This window comes from Thunnus maccoyii, chromosome 9 (assembly GCF_910596095.1).
Source record: "Thunnus maccoyii chromosome 9, fThuMac1.1, whole genome shotgun sequence".
Lineage (NCBI taxonomy): Eukaryota > Metazoa > Chordata > Actinopteri > Scombriformes > Scombridae > Thunnus > Thunnus maccoyii.
The window spans coordinates 13,942,642-13,957,224 of NC_056541.1; the positions used below are offsets into that span (position 1 = coordinate 13,942,642).

The 14,583-nt window shown below is 40.3% G+C and overlaps 1 protein-coding gene across 10 annotated transcripts; it reads right to left on the minus strand.

Annotated features, from left to right (window-relative positions):
• Positions 1–36: 36 nt before the first annotated feature.
• On the minus strand, positions 37–14,373 carry cdc14b (cell division cycle 14B). 10 transcript variants are annotated; one of them, XM_042420283.1, is made up of 16 exons: positions 14,067–14,372; positions 12,808–12,898; positions 12,080–12,155; positions 11,058–11,150; positions 10,900–10,976; positions 10,488–10,554; positions 10,252–10,402; positions 9,925–10,155; positions 9,596–9,734; positions 9,295–9,460; positions 9,042–9,139; positions 4,113–4,160; positions 3,889–4,014; positions 2,647–2,815; positions 1,113–1,178; positions 37–912 (listed from the first exon to the last, which is right to left on the minus strand). In XM_042420283.1, the coding sequence occupies exons 1-15, from the start codon at positions 14,173–14,175 to the stop codon at positions 1,155–1,157; spliced, it is 1,665 nt and encodes a 554-aa protein (XP_042276217.1). In that variant the 5' UTR covers positions 14,176–14,372; the 3' UTR covers positions 37–912; positions 1,113–1,154. The 10 variants fall into 10 exon arrangements, 8 of the variants coding, with proteins under 8 accessions (XP_042276217.1, XP_042276216.1, XP_042276220.1 ...); XM_042420282.1 differs by having other exon boundaries at positions 9,042–9,142; positions 14,067–14,370; XM_042420286.1 differs by lacking the exon at positions 14,067–14,372 and adding an exon at positions 13,058–13,358.
• Between the last annotated feature and the right edge of the window lie 210 nt (positions 14,374–14,583).

Sequence of the window (14,583 nt, forward strand, 5' to 3'; positions counted from 1 at the left end):
GCATATTGGTGCAAATATTAACAACCAGAGACAAAGTGGGGAGTACATTTTATTTAAAAAGTATGATTCTATGTGCTCAAAGCCAGTATTTAGTGGATTATGAACATGAGTAAAGACAAGGCCCCATCAGGACCATTGACTTGTTTCATAGCATGATTACAACATAGTACAAAATATTTACAAAATACAAACTGAGTATATCAAATGTTGACATATTTACAGTCTTGAAATGCAGTAGCTGAAAAGCTTCACAAGTAAATTAAAGGGAATAAAAAGACGAGCCAGATAGAGAATGGAGGTACAAATGTGCACAGTACTGTACTTTTAACATGTGATGGATTCTTGCAATACTTTATTTCATCATCTAGATCCAAGATCCTTCTGTTTAACAAGAACCAATGGTGTTGCTACATGAGCCATGAAGGGCCAAGAGCAGCTTTTTTTTTTTATCCTAAACTTGTGACCAGGTGGTTTCATACTCCTGGATTCATCCACCTACTAATCTATAAACGTGAATCTCCCACTGTAACAAACCAGAACATCTGCTGCACAGTGTTCATTTCCACACATTCACACGCCGGTCTGACAGTTGCGGTTCAATCTCATGTTTTGCTAACGCATGCTTTGATAAGTAGGAACAACCAGGCAATGATTAGACTATGCGTTTGTTTCATGATGCTGTGTTAAAAAATATAAAAACCAAAGTGCCTTATGGGTAAAATAACTTGTAATCAAACAATCTATAAATGATTTTTACATGTCATGTTGGTTAAAATTTGTTCTAATCTTCTTCTCAAAATAATCTATTGAAAGAGTACTGTATAGAAGTTGGATTTAACGTAAAATTCCTCAGGATTTCCAGATCCACGTGCTCATCGAAGTAGAGGAGCTCTAGCTTTGGGTATGGAGTGACTATAAAGAAAAACAAAAAACAAAGAAAGCATTAATAGAGGGAATTAATTCATCTGCCAAAATTATATCATTCATGCAATCAGTGTTTACGTGTATGAATCACAAACATGCTTGTAAGAATGCTTCAATACGTAATTCCAAAGACGACGATTCTATGTAAAATACAGCAAAACACAGAAAGTGAAAAAGGAGATAGATACCATAGCCTGGAAAATCGCATTGATTGCAAAGAGCTGCAAGCTTTACGTCCTCTGGAGATAGTGCGTCTGTTGTGTGTAGGAAATATAAAAAGAGGAAGAAAGAGAAACATTACAGATGAGCAGCAGTAAAGGATGCAGATGTTTGCTACAGAGTGGTGATAACAGGCTAGAGGCAGAAGACACGGTGAGCGGTAGAGGCCAGAGAAGCTATAGCCAGTCGACTTCCCTGTTCATAGTGAAGATGCAAGAAAAGACACTGAAGGAAGCGCAGGTAGACTGAGGCAGGTTGAGTTTCATTTGGTCACCTGACAGTGGTGTGCAAGCAGGGTCAGATTTATAAAATGTTAGTAACTCTTGTCCTTCATTTCAGTCAGGCTGTATATATACACATATACATATATATACACATACACAATGTTAGTACAAGATCTGAGTAAAAAAGACACTTGGCTGGGTTGCACCACCATGGTTTAACTACTGATTACTTTAGTTAAAAGATAACCTGTGGAGGTTTTAACCACTGGTAATGCTATGAAGCAACGTTTTTGTAAGCTGGTCCTCGATTTGTTTGTATCTTGTGCACATGCATGCAACGTAATACACTTTCCTGCTGTCAGTTTCAGGCTGTTCCACTGATCGACCGATCTGTGGCAATAAACGCACAAAGAAATGCAGCAATACGCCAACAAAGGGCAGGAAAGAACAAGACTGAGGTAGTGAACACGGATGTAAACAAAGCAGGTTTCAAAAGTGTTTTTTGAGATGTTCTATGAAGGAAGGAAATAAATTCACATTCACATTAAAAACACATTTATCTGACCTCAAGGACACACAATGCTTTTGGTGAGAAACACTGAACATAAACATATTTGTTTACTAGGAACTCCACAGGACACCTTTCATCTATATTCAAACTATGTTAAGTATTAAGATAAAACAGCAATAAATGACTTCTCTTGGTTATATTTGAATTAAAATTCTGTTTTCATTTTTCTATTTCATTTACCACACTGGCAAATTAACCTCAACATCAGTCAAAAGTTGCCAGTAATTTCTTATATTTTAAAATAATCTTTCAAATCTATTGAGCATTAAGTTTGTTTCTTATCTTTCCTCGAGGGACTGTCATCTAAAAGTGAGACTGTATCTTGCTTATTCGTTACTAGGTAAAAACATCCAATTGGAAAGTATTTGTGGATGAACCACAATTTAATTTTGTTTAATCCTTGTTGATGCAGCCCAGCCGAAGTATGTTAAGTGATTATTTATGACCACTGTCATGAGCACAGAGGAGAAAGAGGGAGAGAGTACTGAGACTCTGGATTTTGGCCGGATTTACAGGCACTAATGATCTGATCTTTAACTTAGTTACACTGATCCAATCATCCCACTGCTGCCAAAACCTTTTCAAATATGACTTTCCCTGTTCGGAGGGTACAGAGGAGGAGTCTTCATAAAAAGAAATATATCAGAGTTTGTGTGCAAATGTAGCCCAAGCCTCCATATGGCTCAGAGTGGGTTTGAGGGAGCTTGCCTGCAGATGGACCTGTGCCATGTTTAAGTTGATGAGAGTGCATGTGTTAGCTGTGGCACTGGCTGTGTCTCTGTGGCTGCCACATGGCTCACAACACATTGGGTCCCTGTCGCCAGTCACTACATGCAAGTTGCCTAGGGACCTGACCAGTCTGGTGTGGCACAGGGAGCTGGCAGAGAGAAGGGGGAAGCTGTTAATTTACTCCACAAGGATCCATGAGTGGCTATAGCCTCTTGGTTGCTTTTCAACTGCGTGTAAATTCACATCAAAATACACAAAACACACAATGTAGTATCTAACTATCAACTACCGTCCTGATAACGTAGTAAATAGAAAATATGCAGTATTTAAAAAAAGATAAAAATACATGTCCAACACTAAGGGTGCCACTCATTAGCTTTGTGTTTGCAGTGTTAGCTATACAAACATTATACATGGTGTTTTATTTGACAAAATAATTAACTCAAGGTCAGCTTGCTGGCTTTTTCCCGGAGCTTTTAGCCACACCTCATAACAGTCTTCATCATCAAATGGAGTTGGCTCAGTTTTCAAGAGACAAAGAGACAGGAGTTAATGATTTTGTTATGGCTACGTCTATGATCTACCTCACACTTTTTATTAGCTAAGTTTCTTGATTGTGTCACACAATGACAACTTGGTTATTTCCATGACAACTGAGCACAGTCTTTCTTGATAAATACTGTGCAATTCAGCTGAAATTTCCAGGAAAAAGGAAGTAAAAGGACCTTGAGTTAAAATTATTGTGTAAAAACACTGTTCCCTGAGTCAGTATGAATATTTACACCCCATTCTAACCGATATACTTTCTAATATATAGAATGCTTTATTTAATATTAATATTTGGAACCACTGTTTCTAGTGTCATTCAACAGAAGTGGATCAGATGTGTGATATAATCTTCATTGATATTAGTGAAATGATCTTTTTAAAATGATGTACATTATAAAAATATAGTTTAGTTACAACTAAATATTTAGAGATGGCTAAAGATGTATTTCCCTGTGTTTAAACACAGCTGAGACATGATGACTGAGCAAATTGAAAGGACAACTTAAATTAGTCTGAACATGCCCACCTGATAAATTCAAAATCTCCCTGTGCTTCACAAAAAGGCATTCTTGATCAGCCTATCCCTGTAAGTTCCTGTGCTGCTCTCCTAGATAATACGTTTATAGAGTGTTGCTGTGTAAATGAGAACGGAGAGTCAATCCAATCACTAACCTGCCTGCTACTCCGTTGGCTGGCAGTGAGGTTCTGGTCCTCTTCCTGCTGTCTGAGTGGTCAGACAGAGCCAAAGGGTTGACGCTGGCCTTACAGCCCTGAACACTGGCCTGCAAGATGACCCTGCTGCAGAGGAGAGAGACGCCATAATTAGACTTTAGCATGTTTTATATCAATACGTAGGAGTCTAGGAGTGCGTGATAGGTGTACACAGCAAAGCTTACTTCAGGGACTGTGATGATGATCTGGTGTGAATCTTATTCTCTTCTTGTCTGTGAAAACACAGTTAACACAACAGTAAAAATGTGTTTAAACTTTATATATTAAAGAGAGCTGAGAGAAAGATGGCAGAACAGGGTGAAGGCAGAGGAGGGCAAGGTCGTATGGAGATGGACAAGAAGGTTTTTACAACTGACAGTTTTTAGAGTTTTGCAGTGTCAGCAGCCAGGTGAGATTAATAAAGCCAAGAAAGTACCAGAAACAGCCTGGGGGTGGCGCTAAACGATTTAAGGAAGACTTGATTTGTCTTTGTACAAAAAGTTATAATTTTCAGCAACAAGACTTAATTCTGGATGTTTAATTTTAGACAACTGGATCTTCAGTCAACACAATAACAAGCAAAGCATGATATAGGAGGATGGGAACAGTCTGCTACAAAATCATTATGTGCTGAAAAAATGGTGACAAGGACAAGACAGGAGCCTCTATTGATTTTAGATTTTAAGAAAAACTGGCTCAGCTCGTCAGCTCAAAGTTAACTGTGCTTGCAGAAAGAATAAAGTAACAAGGATGATTTTGAACAAATTTCTGATTTGGGTTGGGAATTAAAGAGAGACAGGGGGCTCACTTACAGCATTCTCAGTTAGAGCTCCAGAAGGGGGGCAGGACAGGTTTTTTGGGGACTGACGGGCGGTAGAACTCATTGAAATCCTAACCCGTCTATACAGAAATGCAGGATGGAAGAAGGGAAGCCATACACAATCCACCACAGGGCAAGGCTACACAGGGAGGAGAGCAGCATGGCTACCAGCCATCTGAAAGGAGGACAAATCCAACAACAAGAGCAAACGGAAAAAAAGGGGGAAAAAAAAAAAGGAAGGAGAGACAAGAGACGTCCGGGCAGGACACAAAGCCTCTGATGTTCAGGTTTTCCACTGGGACTGGATTAGATTAAATGCCTTTCATAGAGCCTTGCACGTTTTTGTTGGTCACTTGCTCTGATGTGTTAGCAGTTTGCCACAAACTTAGAACCTGACCGCTGTGGGAATTTTGTAACATACTGATGTTTTAGAGTTAGTTTATATTGGCTGAACATACATAACTGACTAACGAGTTGTGACAAATACAGTATGTTGGGTGGGAGACTATTTTATAGTTGACAACAAAAGGAGAAAAATGTGTAATGTAGAAAAATAAGGGTAAACACTTTAAAAATACTAAAAAAAAAAGCTGCTAATTTCTGTTGATAGATTTATGTGTGATAAGTAAATACCAGATGATATCAGCCTGCCAAGATATCGTTTAGGCTCTAATACATAGTTTATAAAAACATGTCTCAAAATGGTCAGATTTTACAAGCATCCATTATAAAATTTTGTTCCACAAATTGGGACCACTTAACAAAAAATAAGCTAATAAACAAAGCTCAGATGGTATGTAAACACTGATCCAGTCACAAAAGCAATGGAAAAAACAACAGGCAACAGTGAACCTGGCCCAACATTTATTACATGTTAGACACAAACACAGATCGAACACAGACGCATGTCCGTGCGTGCATGTCCAAGGGTATCATGCCTGTTGCCATGCATGGAAAAGGCAGAAGAGATGAAGAACACTTCATATAATCGTCGTTTCTAATCTAATCGTCACTGGAATTCAACATTGACTTCACTGTTACATAAGAAAATAAACAGTGGAGCCAGTTGGTGAAGGTTCAGCTGGAAGTTAGATGTTTATGTAGCAACCAGTGTCCAAAATTAACTTTGTGACTCACCTGCCAAGAGGACTGGTGGATGAAAAAAAAAAATCCACCGGCCAAGCGTATTTTTATCAGCCAAGATAACAAATTGACTTTTTGTGTTACATATACATTCATTTCAGTACATTTAATTGAAATAATTAGTTATTAATAGCTATTGAAGTGATGGTAACTAGCAGCAGACCAGTGGCGAGTGACAGTTTAGCAGAGAGCTGCGATGTTGAGTAGCTGATGTCCCGTATGGTAAACAGTGGCGTGAACCCAGGAGTGCTTGAGACGGCGTGTGGCTGCTGCTCCTTCGCCTCAGACTGTCTTGAGCGCACATACAGTTTCACGGCACTGTTTAGACACCCCTTAAAAAAAACACCTATCTACACTGTATTAGGGACAAACATGAGTAATACCCTCTGAGACATCATGCCAGATATTTTATTACATGATGATTTTGATACAAACATTGTGGCAGATGTACTTTGCCTTTCGCCAAACGGAAAATCTACCTGTATTTTGCGCTTGGCAGGTGTTGATTTCGGACCCTGGTAGCAACGCATACACTGATAAGGCATATGGTCTGAAGTGCAAGAAAATCTCCCTCCTGAGAACAGATAAGAACCCACTTTCATCCCACTACCTTGTCTGAAGCTCACATATGATGGTTTATAAATCCATTATATTAGAATCGGGATCCAGGGGAATTTACCATCTGAACAGTACCATTCAAGTTGCTAATTAACTCGCAGAACACCTCACTCTAATAAAATGATGCTAACACCCAAGTCCTACTGGCAATTTCCAAATACACTTACAGCTTAAATGGTTGAACAGGCAAGTTAGCTGCTTAAACAATATCTACTGCAGCTCAGAACGAAGACCGAGAGTCAATGCTTCGCTTAACACATGTTTGTTTTTTTTGTGGTGCCAAGTCAGTAGTGCAAGCCACAAGCACTAAAACATTTAATTCAACTAATCCAGATCTTAAGCAAAACTGTGATTAGTTGAATAATTGAGGCTGCTGTTAGCAAGTACAGCAGGCTCAACTTGAGAGCTTTACTGTAACTTAGAGGATATCTCAGATAAGCCTCGATATCAAAGCAGAACAACTCTGTGTGTCCATGAGAGGCAGATAATGAAAGGCGTAAATGTAATGCATCCACTAATTGCATATCCACTTCACACCATAGAGAGAAAGAAAAGAAAAGAAAAAAAAAAAAGAACAACTTCAATCAGCCATACCGTTAACCATACCATTCACTGGCATAGCAACCGTTTTCTACAGGAAGAGGATATATCAGCTAGAAAAGGAAGTGACGTGCACTTACCTCCATCATACAAAACCTCACATCCTCTCTCATTCTTTTTCCTCTCCCCCACTCTTTCTCTGCCTCTCTCTGCTATCTTTTCAACGGCAGGCAACACATCGGCCACACCGTACCCATGAGGCTGCAGCAGAACACTACCACCTGCCTGACATGGGACAACAAAAGCCAAAGCCATATGGGTACATTGGCAGAGGCCAGTCAACCATTCTCAGCCACGCTGACACCCAACCTTCCACGGCTGGATTTACATGGACACAAATCATCCACTTGGACTTGGACTAATTATGGCACATGATTGATCTGTTCATAAATAAAAAAAAACAGGGAATCACTTAATCAGTGTTCTTCCTGCTCAGATAACTGTGGAGGAGTTAGCATTAGCATTATAGCACCTCCTGTTGGAACACAATGATAGAGCTGGCTAGTCACATGTTACACTTGTCCAGCTCTTATGCTTCTTCCAAGCTTATAAATACTAGAAACAAGATCAAAATGACCGTGTTTGCAATAGAATAATAACTGGTTTGCAATCATTACAACATGCCATATTGACTTTTACTGCCAGCTACATGAACTTTTTCTGGTCTCCCATTTAATTCCATGATTGTTTGCCTTTGACCTTTATCAAGGTTTATCGGTTTCAGATTTTGCAACTGCAAAGCGGTCAAAGAGTGCACTTCTGTCACTGCAGAACAAAGACTAAAAGAGGCAGAGAGCCATCCTCTATTTCATGTTCAACTGTTGTTTTACATGCTCCTGCATTTGCAGTGTTGTTAAATGATCAGACTTCAAGTTGCTGACATTGGTTTAAACTTTCTCAAGGCCAGGTCTGTTTCTCACATTCCTGCCTTACTCTTTGTGCAGCACTGATTTTACACTGTAGCTGCACACTGTATTGCTATTTTATAACCTTAACATTAGTGTATTGCAACATTTTATGTTAGTTTATCTGTAAATTCTGATTAAATCATTTTCAAATCACAGAAAGCTGTGGTATAACACACTATGGACATTGAAGTTCCCTATAATTTTAATAAACATACAAACTTGTAGAAATTTCCTTTCTTACACTCAAAGGTGCAGGTCAAAATTAGTTATCTAGAGAATCATATTTATATACTGAAAAGTTCTCTATTGACTAAATGTGGTGCAAAAATCTCAAAGACATTGCAAAAAAAAAACAAAAAACAAGTGACTAGCAAGCTCTACATTGATACTGGCCGACTACTTTTCCACAACTCTGAAATTCCTTTCTAAACTTTTGACTGAACAACACAATTTACAGATAACCGATCCGAGCAGTATATCTACTTCCCAAGTTCTATTTTTAACTTCTATGTCTTTTGTGCCTTTCTAAATCCAGCCTGTGACAAAAAAGTAGTTTTCCCTGGAAGATTGTGTGTCAGATAACGCCAACCTAGCCCTCTAACACTCACTCTGTCTTCATATTTGACTCTACTTCCTTGACGTATTAATTATCCTCTCGACTCAGATTATAAAAAGGTGAAAATGGGATGAATTATATTACCCTTGATCTGCGAGTGGTGCCATTTAATCCAAAGAACACACAAAAACAGTAACTGTAGTATTACAGAGATAGTTCCTGGGTCCTTAACTCATCAATAAATGACGGTATTAGGATGAAATTGCCATGGTATGGGTAAGGGAGAGCAGTCATGCCTAAAACCTAACATATAGGACATCTGTCTACCCTAATATATACTGAGGAAAGAAGAAGGCTCATCGAATAAATGAAAACTACTGACAAAAGGAGAGGCATTGCTGATTTTTACAAAACTACAACACATCGGCGTGATGCATGGTGAGACTTGCAAGGCTGCCTGGGTACTTACGATAGCGACCCTGAGGATGATCTGGCCTGCCGCTTGCTCTTCAGGGCTCGCAGTTTATCGCCCTGTGTAAGGCCATTTCTCTCCTCTTCGTCATTATACTGCTGATTAACCAATGAAACAAAAACAAAGTGGTGTGTTCCTTTGGTTCGTTCATTTTTTTTTTCTTTGCTTATGAAGTACATTATAAAAAAAAAAAATCATACAGCAAAATCTGAACCTGCAATTATGGTATGAGTGTCATTTCAAAACTCACCAGTTCCATTTCCTCCTTCTTGGATGCCCTGTTCTTGTTGCTCCCGTTAATGGTTATATCATCTACTCCTGACAGGATTCTGGTTACAGCCATCTTACCGTTCTCTCGTTCGTTTAGCATCTTCTCCCGGAAAACATCTCCCTCTGCCCACAGACTGTTCTGCTTCCTGGGATACAAAAACATGAGAATAAAAACTAAATAAAACCCTAAAACAAGGTCATATGAGACAAAAAACAGCAATATAATCAGTGTTTTTAAATAGATATTTTAAAAACACTACTTGAGCGTAGCATACACCTACTCTTCAACAAAGTTCTGCTGAGGCCCAATGATGGACCCTGGTCGGCAGATCCGTATCCAGGCAATCACCTCTGCAGCGGTCAGGCGGTAATGCTTCATCATGTAGCAGCCAATCAGAGTGCCGGTTCGCCCCAGACCAGCTAAAACAAACAAAAAAAAAAAAAAAGGAGAGGTGGTGTGAAATTGTGCAATAAACAGGATAAAGTTAAAAACAGCTGCAGGGGTTGTTTCAAGTATCCTGCAACAACTGCAATCATCCAGTATAGAACGACCCATCAACAAAGTTCCTTGCAACGTGAACGTGGGTCATCTTATCTCCTCTCGTCGTACCTTTGCAGTGGACAGCGATGGCTCCCTCTGCGTTCTCACAGATATTGAGGAACTTTCTGACGATGGTGTCGTTAGGTGTACTGCCGTCCACAAAGAACAGGTCGTGATGTTCAAAGCCCGACTCTGTGAAACGTCTGGCATCGTACATCTTCTTGTTGAGTCGGATGATACTAGTGATGTTGTGTTTCCTGAAGTAAGGGATGTAAGCCTCAGGAGCATGCAGAGGGTAGCCTGGGGTAAGACGAAAAAAAAAAATTCTTATGAGTTTAAGAGTTGTTGAAACGAAGTCAAAGATAGTTTAAGAAATGTCAAGTACATTTAACTTACCATTCTCTATTTTGCTTTTTGGGTGAGGACCGCTGAATGCAAGGAACTTTCCCGGAATGATCCAGTTCAAATCTCCGTTCTCTGCTCTCTCATAGTGCTCATATTCTTCCACGTCAAAGTTGGAAAAGTCGAGCCAGTCGTACTGCAGAGCCTGGTAGATGGTTGAGAGGAAGTTAATTTGATTAGGAGCATGACATAGCAAGAACCAAAAATAAATAAATCTTACAGTGACGTACCTTTTGAACAGCACGGAGGCAATCCAGGATGTTCAGGTTGTACATGCAGGTTCCAAACGAAGCATCTCTGTGAAGCATAAAATATACTGACAGTTTTTGTCTGCACAACATACTCAGGATATTTATTTCCATTAAAGTGTTTCTCTGGTTACTCTCTCACCATCTAATGCTCTCTGTGGTTTTAAATATCCCTCTCAAACTAGGGACTTTTTCCTATACCTTCTCTCACTCCTTTTACTTTATCACTCTATCTTAAGTCACAAAAATTACCCTTGGAACCTTATTCTGTGTTGAACACAGAAAACAGTGTGATTCCCCCCGCCCCTCACAATCACTATTGAAAAAGTTCTAATAATATCTCGAGACATATTAAGCAAAGTGTCACAGATGAACTGTACTGGTGAACAGTTACCTGAATGGAATATATGTTGAATTCCTCGACACCAGCAGACTGTAGGCCTCCTCTGGCATCATGTTAAGGTGCATTACCTTCAAATACAAAATCATCCAATCAGCAAGTGCCTCTTGCATTACATGTTAATGCATAAACTACATGTTGACACTACTTACTGCATATGAGCCTATTAGATAGGCAGCATTGGCTTGTTTCTTCTGGTCTCCACAGGTATAAAATATGATCTTCTTCCTTGAAAGTGTAATGGACTGTGCAAAGACATTAATAACAACAGCATGAACTGACATGTCATGTTGTATTTATTTCTTTGACTTAAAAATCTAACAGGTAGACATTACATGAGTGCATTTATTCAGTTATATTTCCACCACAGTTATGCTCCGCCAAATTCGGTAGCTTTGTTTGAACAGGTGCAGTGCTACAGACAGTCTACAGAGGTAAGACAAAAATTTGAATTCCTAACTGAAAAAAAAAAAAGACTTGAACGACTTATATTGAAATATGCTACATAGGTGGTGGTGGTGTGAATGCCAACTAACAGAATTTGTAAGCTAAAATAAGGTTGGGCAAACAGCGCAGTGACTGGTGAGTTTCTTGAAACATGAGACAACAATTAGAAAGTTGGAGAAAGGCTGAATCATCGGTGCCCGAATTTCAGCTGCCCAATTCTGTGCCCAAAAGCCTTGAGGATCGATTCATGTGCCAAACACAAACCGCCTCCGCAAAGAGGAACAGTTGTTTCGCAAGTTGACACACACCAGGCGTATTAGGGTTTAACAAGTGACATTCTCACAATGTATTACGAAATACAACGTGTGAGACGCTTTCAGGAGTAGAACGATCAAGTCCTGGACTTATTTCCATCGTTGTGTCTGACATTTTCAGAGTCCATGAATCATTTAACAAGACTGAGACATGTGTTCATTGTCTGAAACGAAGAAATATTACAAAATAAGCACTAAATGTAGATAACTGAATCCTAAGAACAAAGAAAAGAGCGATTGAGGGCACATAAATTAAACTATAAAGAGTTGAGAAGTGCTGCTGATTAGCAAAATACTATGATCCTACTTTATCTTGTCTACATACTGCAGATATAAATAGCTATCGATTGACCCGGGTTTTACTTCTCGTTCTCTGCACCAGGAGGTGCAATTAACAGCGGGGGTTACTTTACCTTGAGTTTCTTTGTCAGCTTGCAACAGAAGCGATAAAACATGGCCAGGTTAAGGGGACCAAAGTCCGCATAGAAGCTAAGAGGGAGAGAGAGAGAGAGGGAGAGGAAAAAAGAAAGAGTGTGTCAGAGTGGCTATTTATGCAACCAGCTATAGTCTCTGGGGAAGTTTCACTAGATTTACTGACACAGTAAAATCACTGACAGAGTAAAAGACTATATTTGGAACCATTTGATGCTACTTTGGGTCAATCAGAACAAGACAAAAAGCTGCATTGACAGGAGGTCTTTTTGTACCACTGGCACAAAAATGGCTCTTAAAAGGTCAGTCATGTCTTCTCCTGAGCCCGTTGAAACAGTCCCATCTCCCACTCTGGAGCTGCTACAGTAGCTGTGGCAATGTGCTTCTATCTGCCTTTCGGTTATTTGGATTTCCTCCAGGAGTAACATGGGTTAATTTACATATTAACTAAAGCAGTGCAGAAAAGTATGCTTAAGTCTTGTGCCGGAAGAAAACCAACCCCAGATTCACTTAGCCGTGAATGTGTTTCGTGCAAATCTGCTCACCTCAGTTCTAATGTGTCTTTGAGATGAGCATGATAAACCTCAAGGTGTGGGCATTTAAGAAGTGCACAAAGAAGTGCAATGGCCAGGGGCAAAGGACATAGAAATAATACAATATCCAGTAAATTAAAGGCTAAATGCAAATGGGGAATAAAACTGATACTTACTTTTCATATGCCAGCTCTTCATCTATGCAGAAACAGTGTCTTTCAGCTGTGCTCTTGATCTTTTGCTGAAGTATGGCGAAATATAGTTGATCTGGAGAGGAGGGGGGAGGGGAGGGGGAGAGTGGCATATTAAAGAGGCTGTTACTTGCTTTTGTCATGCAATTTCTCTAATTCCCCCCCTCCCAAAAATTCAGCTCCTCTTTGTCTACACAACTAAGTTATGTATTGCATAGCTTTTCTGGCAACTTACCTTTGATGAACTCAATACATCTGGAGGAAACATCGTCCGCGGTCATCTTGCCTGCAGTTTTGAACATGACGTTTTGCAGAGAAAGCCTGTTTTTTTTTCTTCACGAGGACTTGCGCATACTGAGTAAAAGTCTACACTAAAAAAAAATGTGCGCGGAAATTAATAAATGAGTTTTTTTAAGTCTAAAGTTTTAAGGAAAGTGTTTTTTTAACACTGACTTTCCTATCAAGAAGAAGAAAATTGGCAAACCGAAGAGGGAAGGGAGTTTCGTGTGCAAGTGCGCACTCTGCTAAAAATGATCTTGTTCTGGCCCCTCCCCTTAGCTCCAAGGGGCGGTCCCGCGAGACACGATTGGCTGCGAGAGACGCAGGGCGCTACGTGATTGGAGGAAAGAGCTGACAATCTCGCTCAGCTCCGCCTCCTCCAGTTTAAAGTTCTCTATGTGAGACACATGATAGGCCCCGGGAACGTTGCCCAAGCGGTTGCTAGGACGATCCCTCAGCCAATCAAATCGGTGATCTCCACTTCGACGGACCTCCTTCTTTCTGACTTGAGCAGCTCAAGGATGAAGCAGGAAAATACGATCAAAGTAACATTAGACGAGGCTGACAGTGGTTTGTATACGATATTTATGACACGTTTACGCCACTCAATCTCTCAGCACACAGGTATATCACTTACACACGCTATAAAACAAGGTGATGCGCACGAGCGAAGTTCTGCTGTGATTTCTCACTCTAATAAGACTACTAAAGCAAAACTGACTTTCTGATATTGTGTATTTTGTCTGCAAACTGCGTAGGTAAATCTACACAAAACCCAATGCATTAACGATAAAGGGACAGACGGTGTCGCCATATTAGGTCAAAAGCTGGAAAAAAAAACCCTTTCATAGCCTACACCCCGGTGATTTAAACATCAATGTATGTGCATACGCACTCCGCTGTGTCTCCACCTACGAGACAACTAGGCTGAAAGTTGACAGGGTTCATTCTGCAGACCCTCTTACCTGCAATCTCAATGTAAATATCAGAGTTTGGCTCCGCCTCTGAGCTGTGGTGAGCTGCACAGCGCTTTTTCCTCGACTCGGCTCGCCTCCTCTCGCTTTTGCGCTTCATTTTCTCTTCAGGGCTGCACGGTGGACATTCCTGAGCAGCTGCAACAGGCCTCCTCCTCTTCGCAGTGCGGCTGCTTGTCCCCCCGTTTTGTTGCTGTGTTATTTTGGCATGTCGTGTTGCCCCTGCAGCGGATGATCTGAATCTGCGTGCGTGCGTGTGTGTGTGTGTATATATATATGTGTGTGTGCACAGTTCCCTGCTCCAGTCTCTCTGGTGGTGGTGGTGGTGGTGGTGGTGACGTCTATGAGCAGGGGCAGGTTTCTGCTTTCTGAATCCCCTGCATGTGACGTATCAGGATGAGATGTCCAGTGCCCACCCTTCACTGTCCAAGTGCAGCAGCTGTATGGATCACATGTGGGAATGTAGTCCTGGATCCTATTGGAATATGACTGTGTCATGACCATGCAT

What these genes read in the sequence shown, in the direction of transcription:
- cdc14b (XM_042420282.1), bottom strand. Translation starts at nt 14,175, where the DNA reads ATGAAGCGCAAAAGCGAGAGGAGGCGAGCCGAGTCGAGGAAAAAGCGC. An exon ending in AGCTGACAAAGAAACTCAAG is followed by an intron (nt 11,151 to 12,079) that starts GTAAAGTAACCC and finishes GTCTTTGCACAG; the next exon opens with TCCATTACACTTTCAAGGAA. An exon ending in GCCTCCGTGCTGTTCAAAAG is followed by an intron (nt 10,403 to 10,487) that starts GTACGTCACTGT and finishes ACCATCTACCAG; the next exon opens with GCTCTGCAGTACGACTGGCT.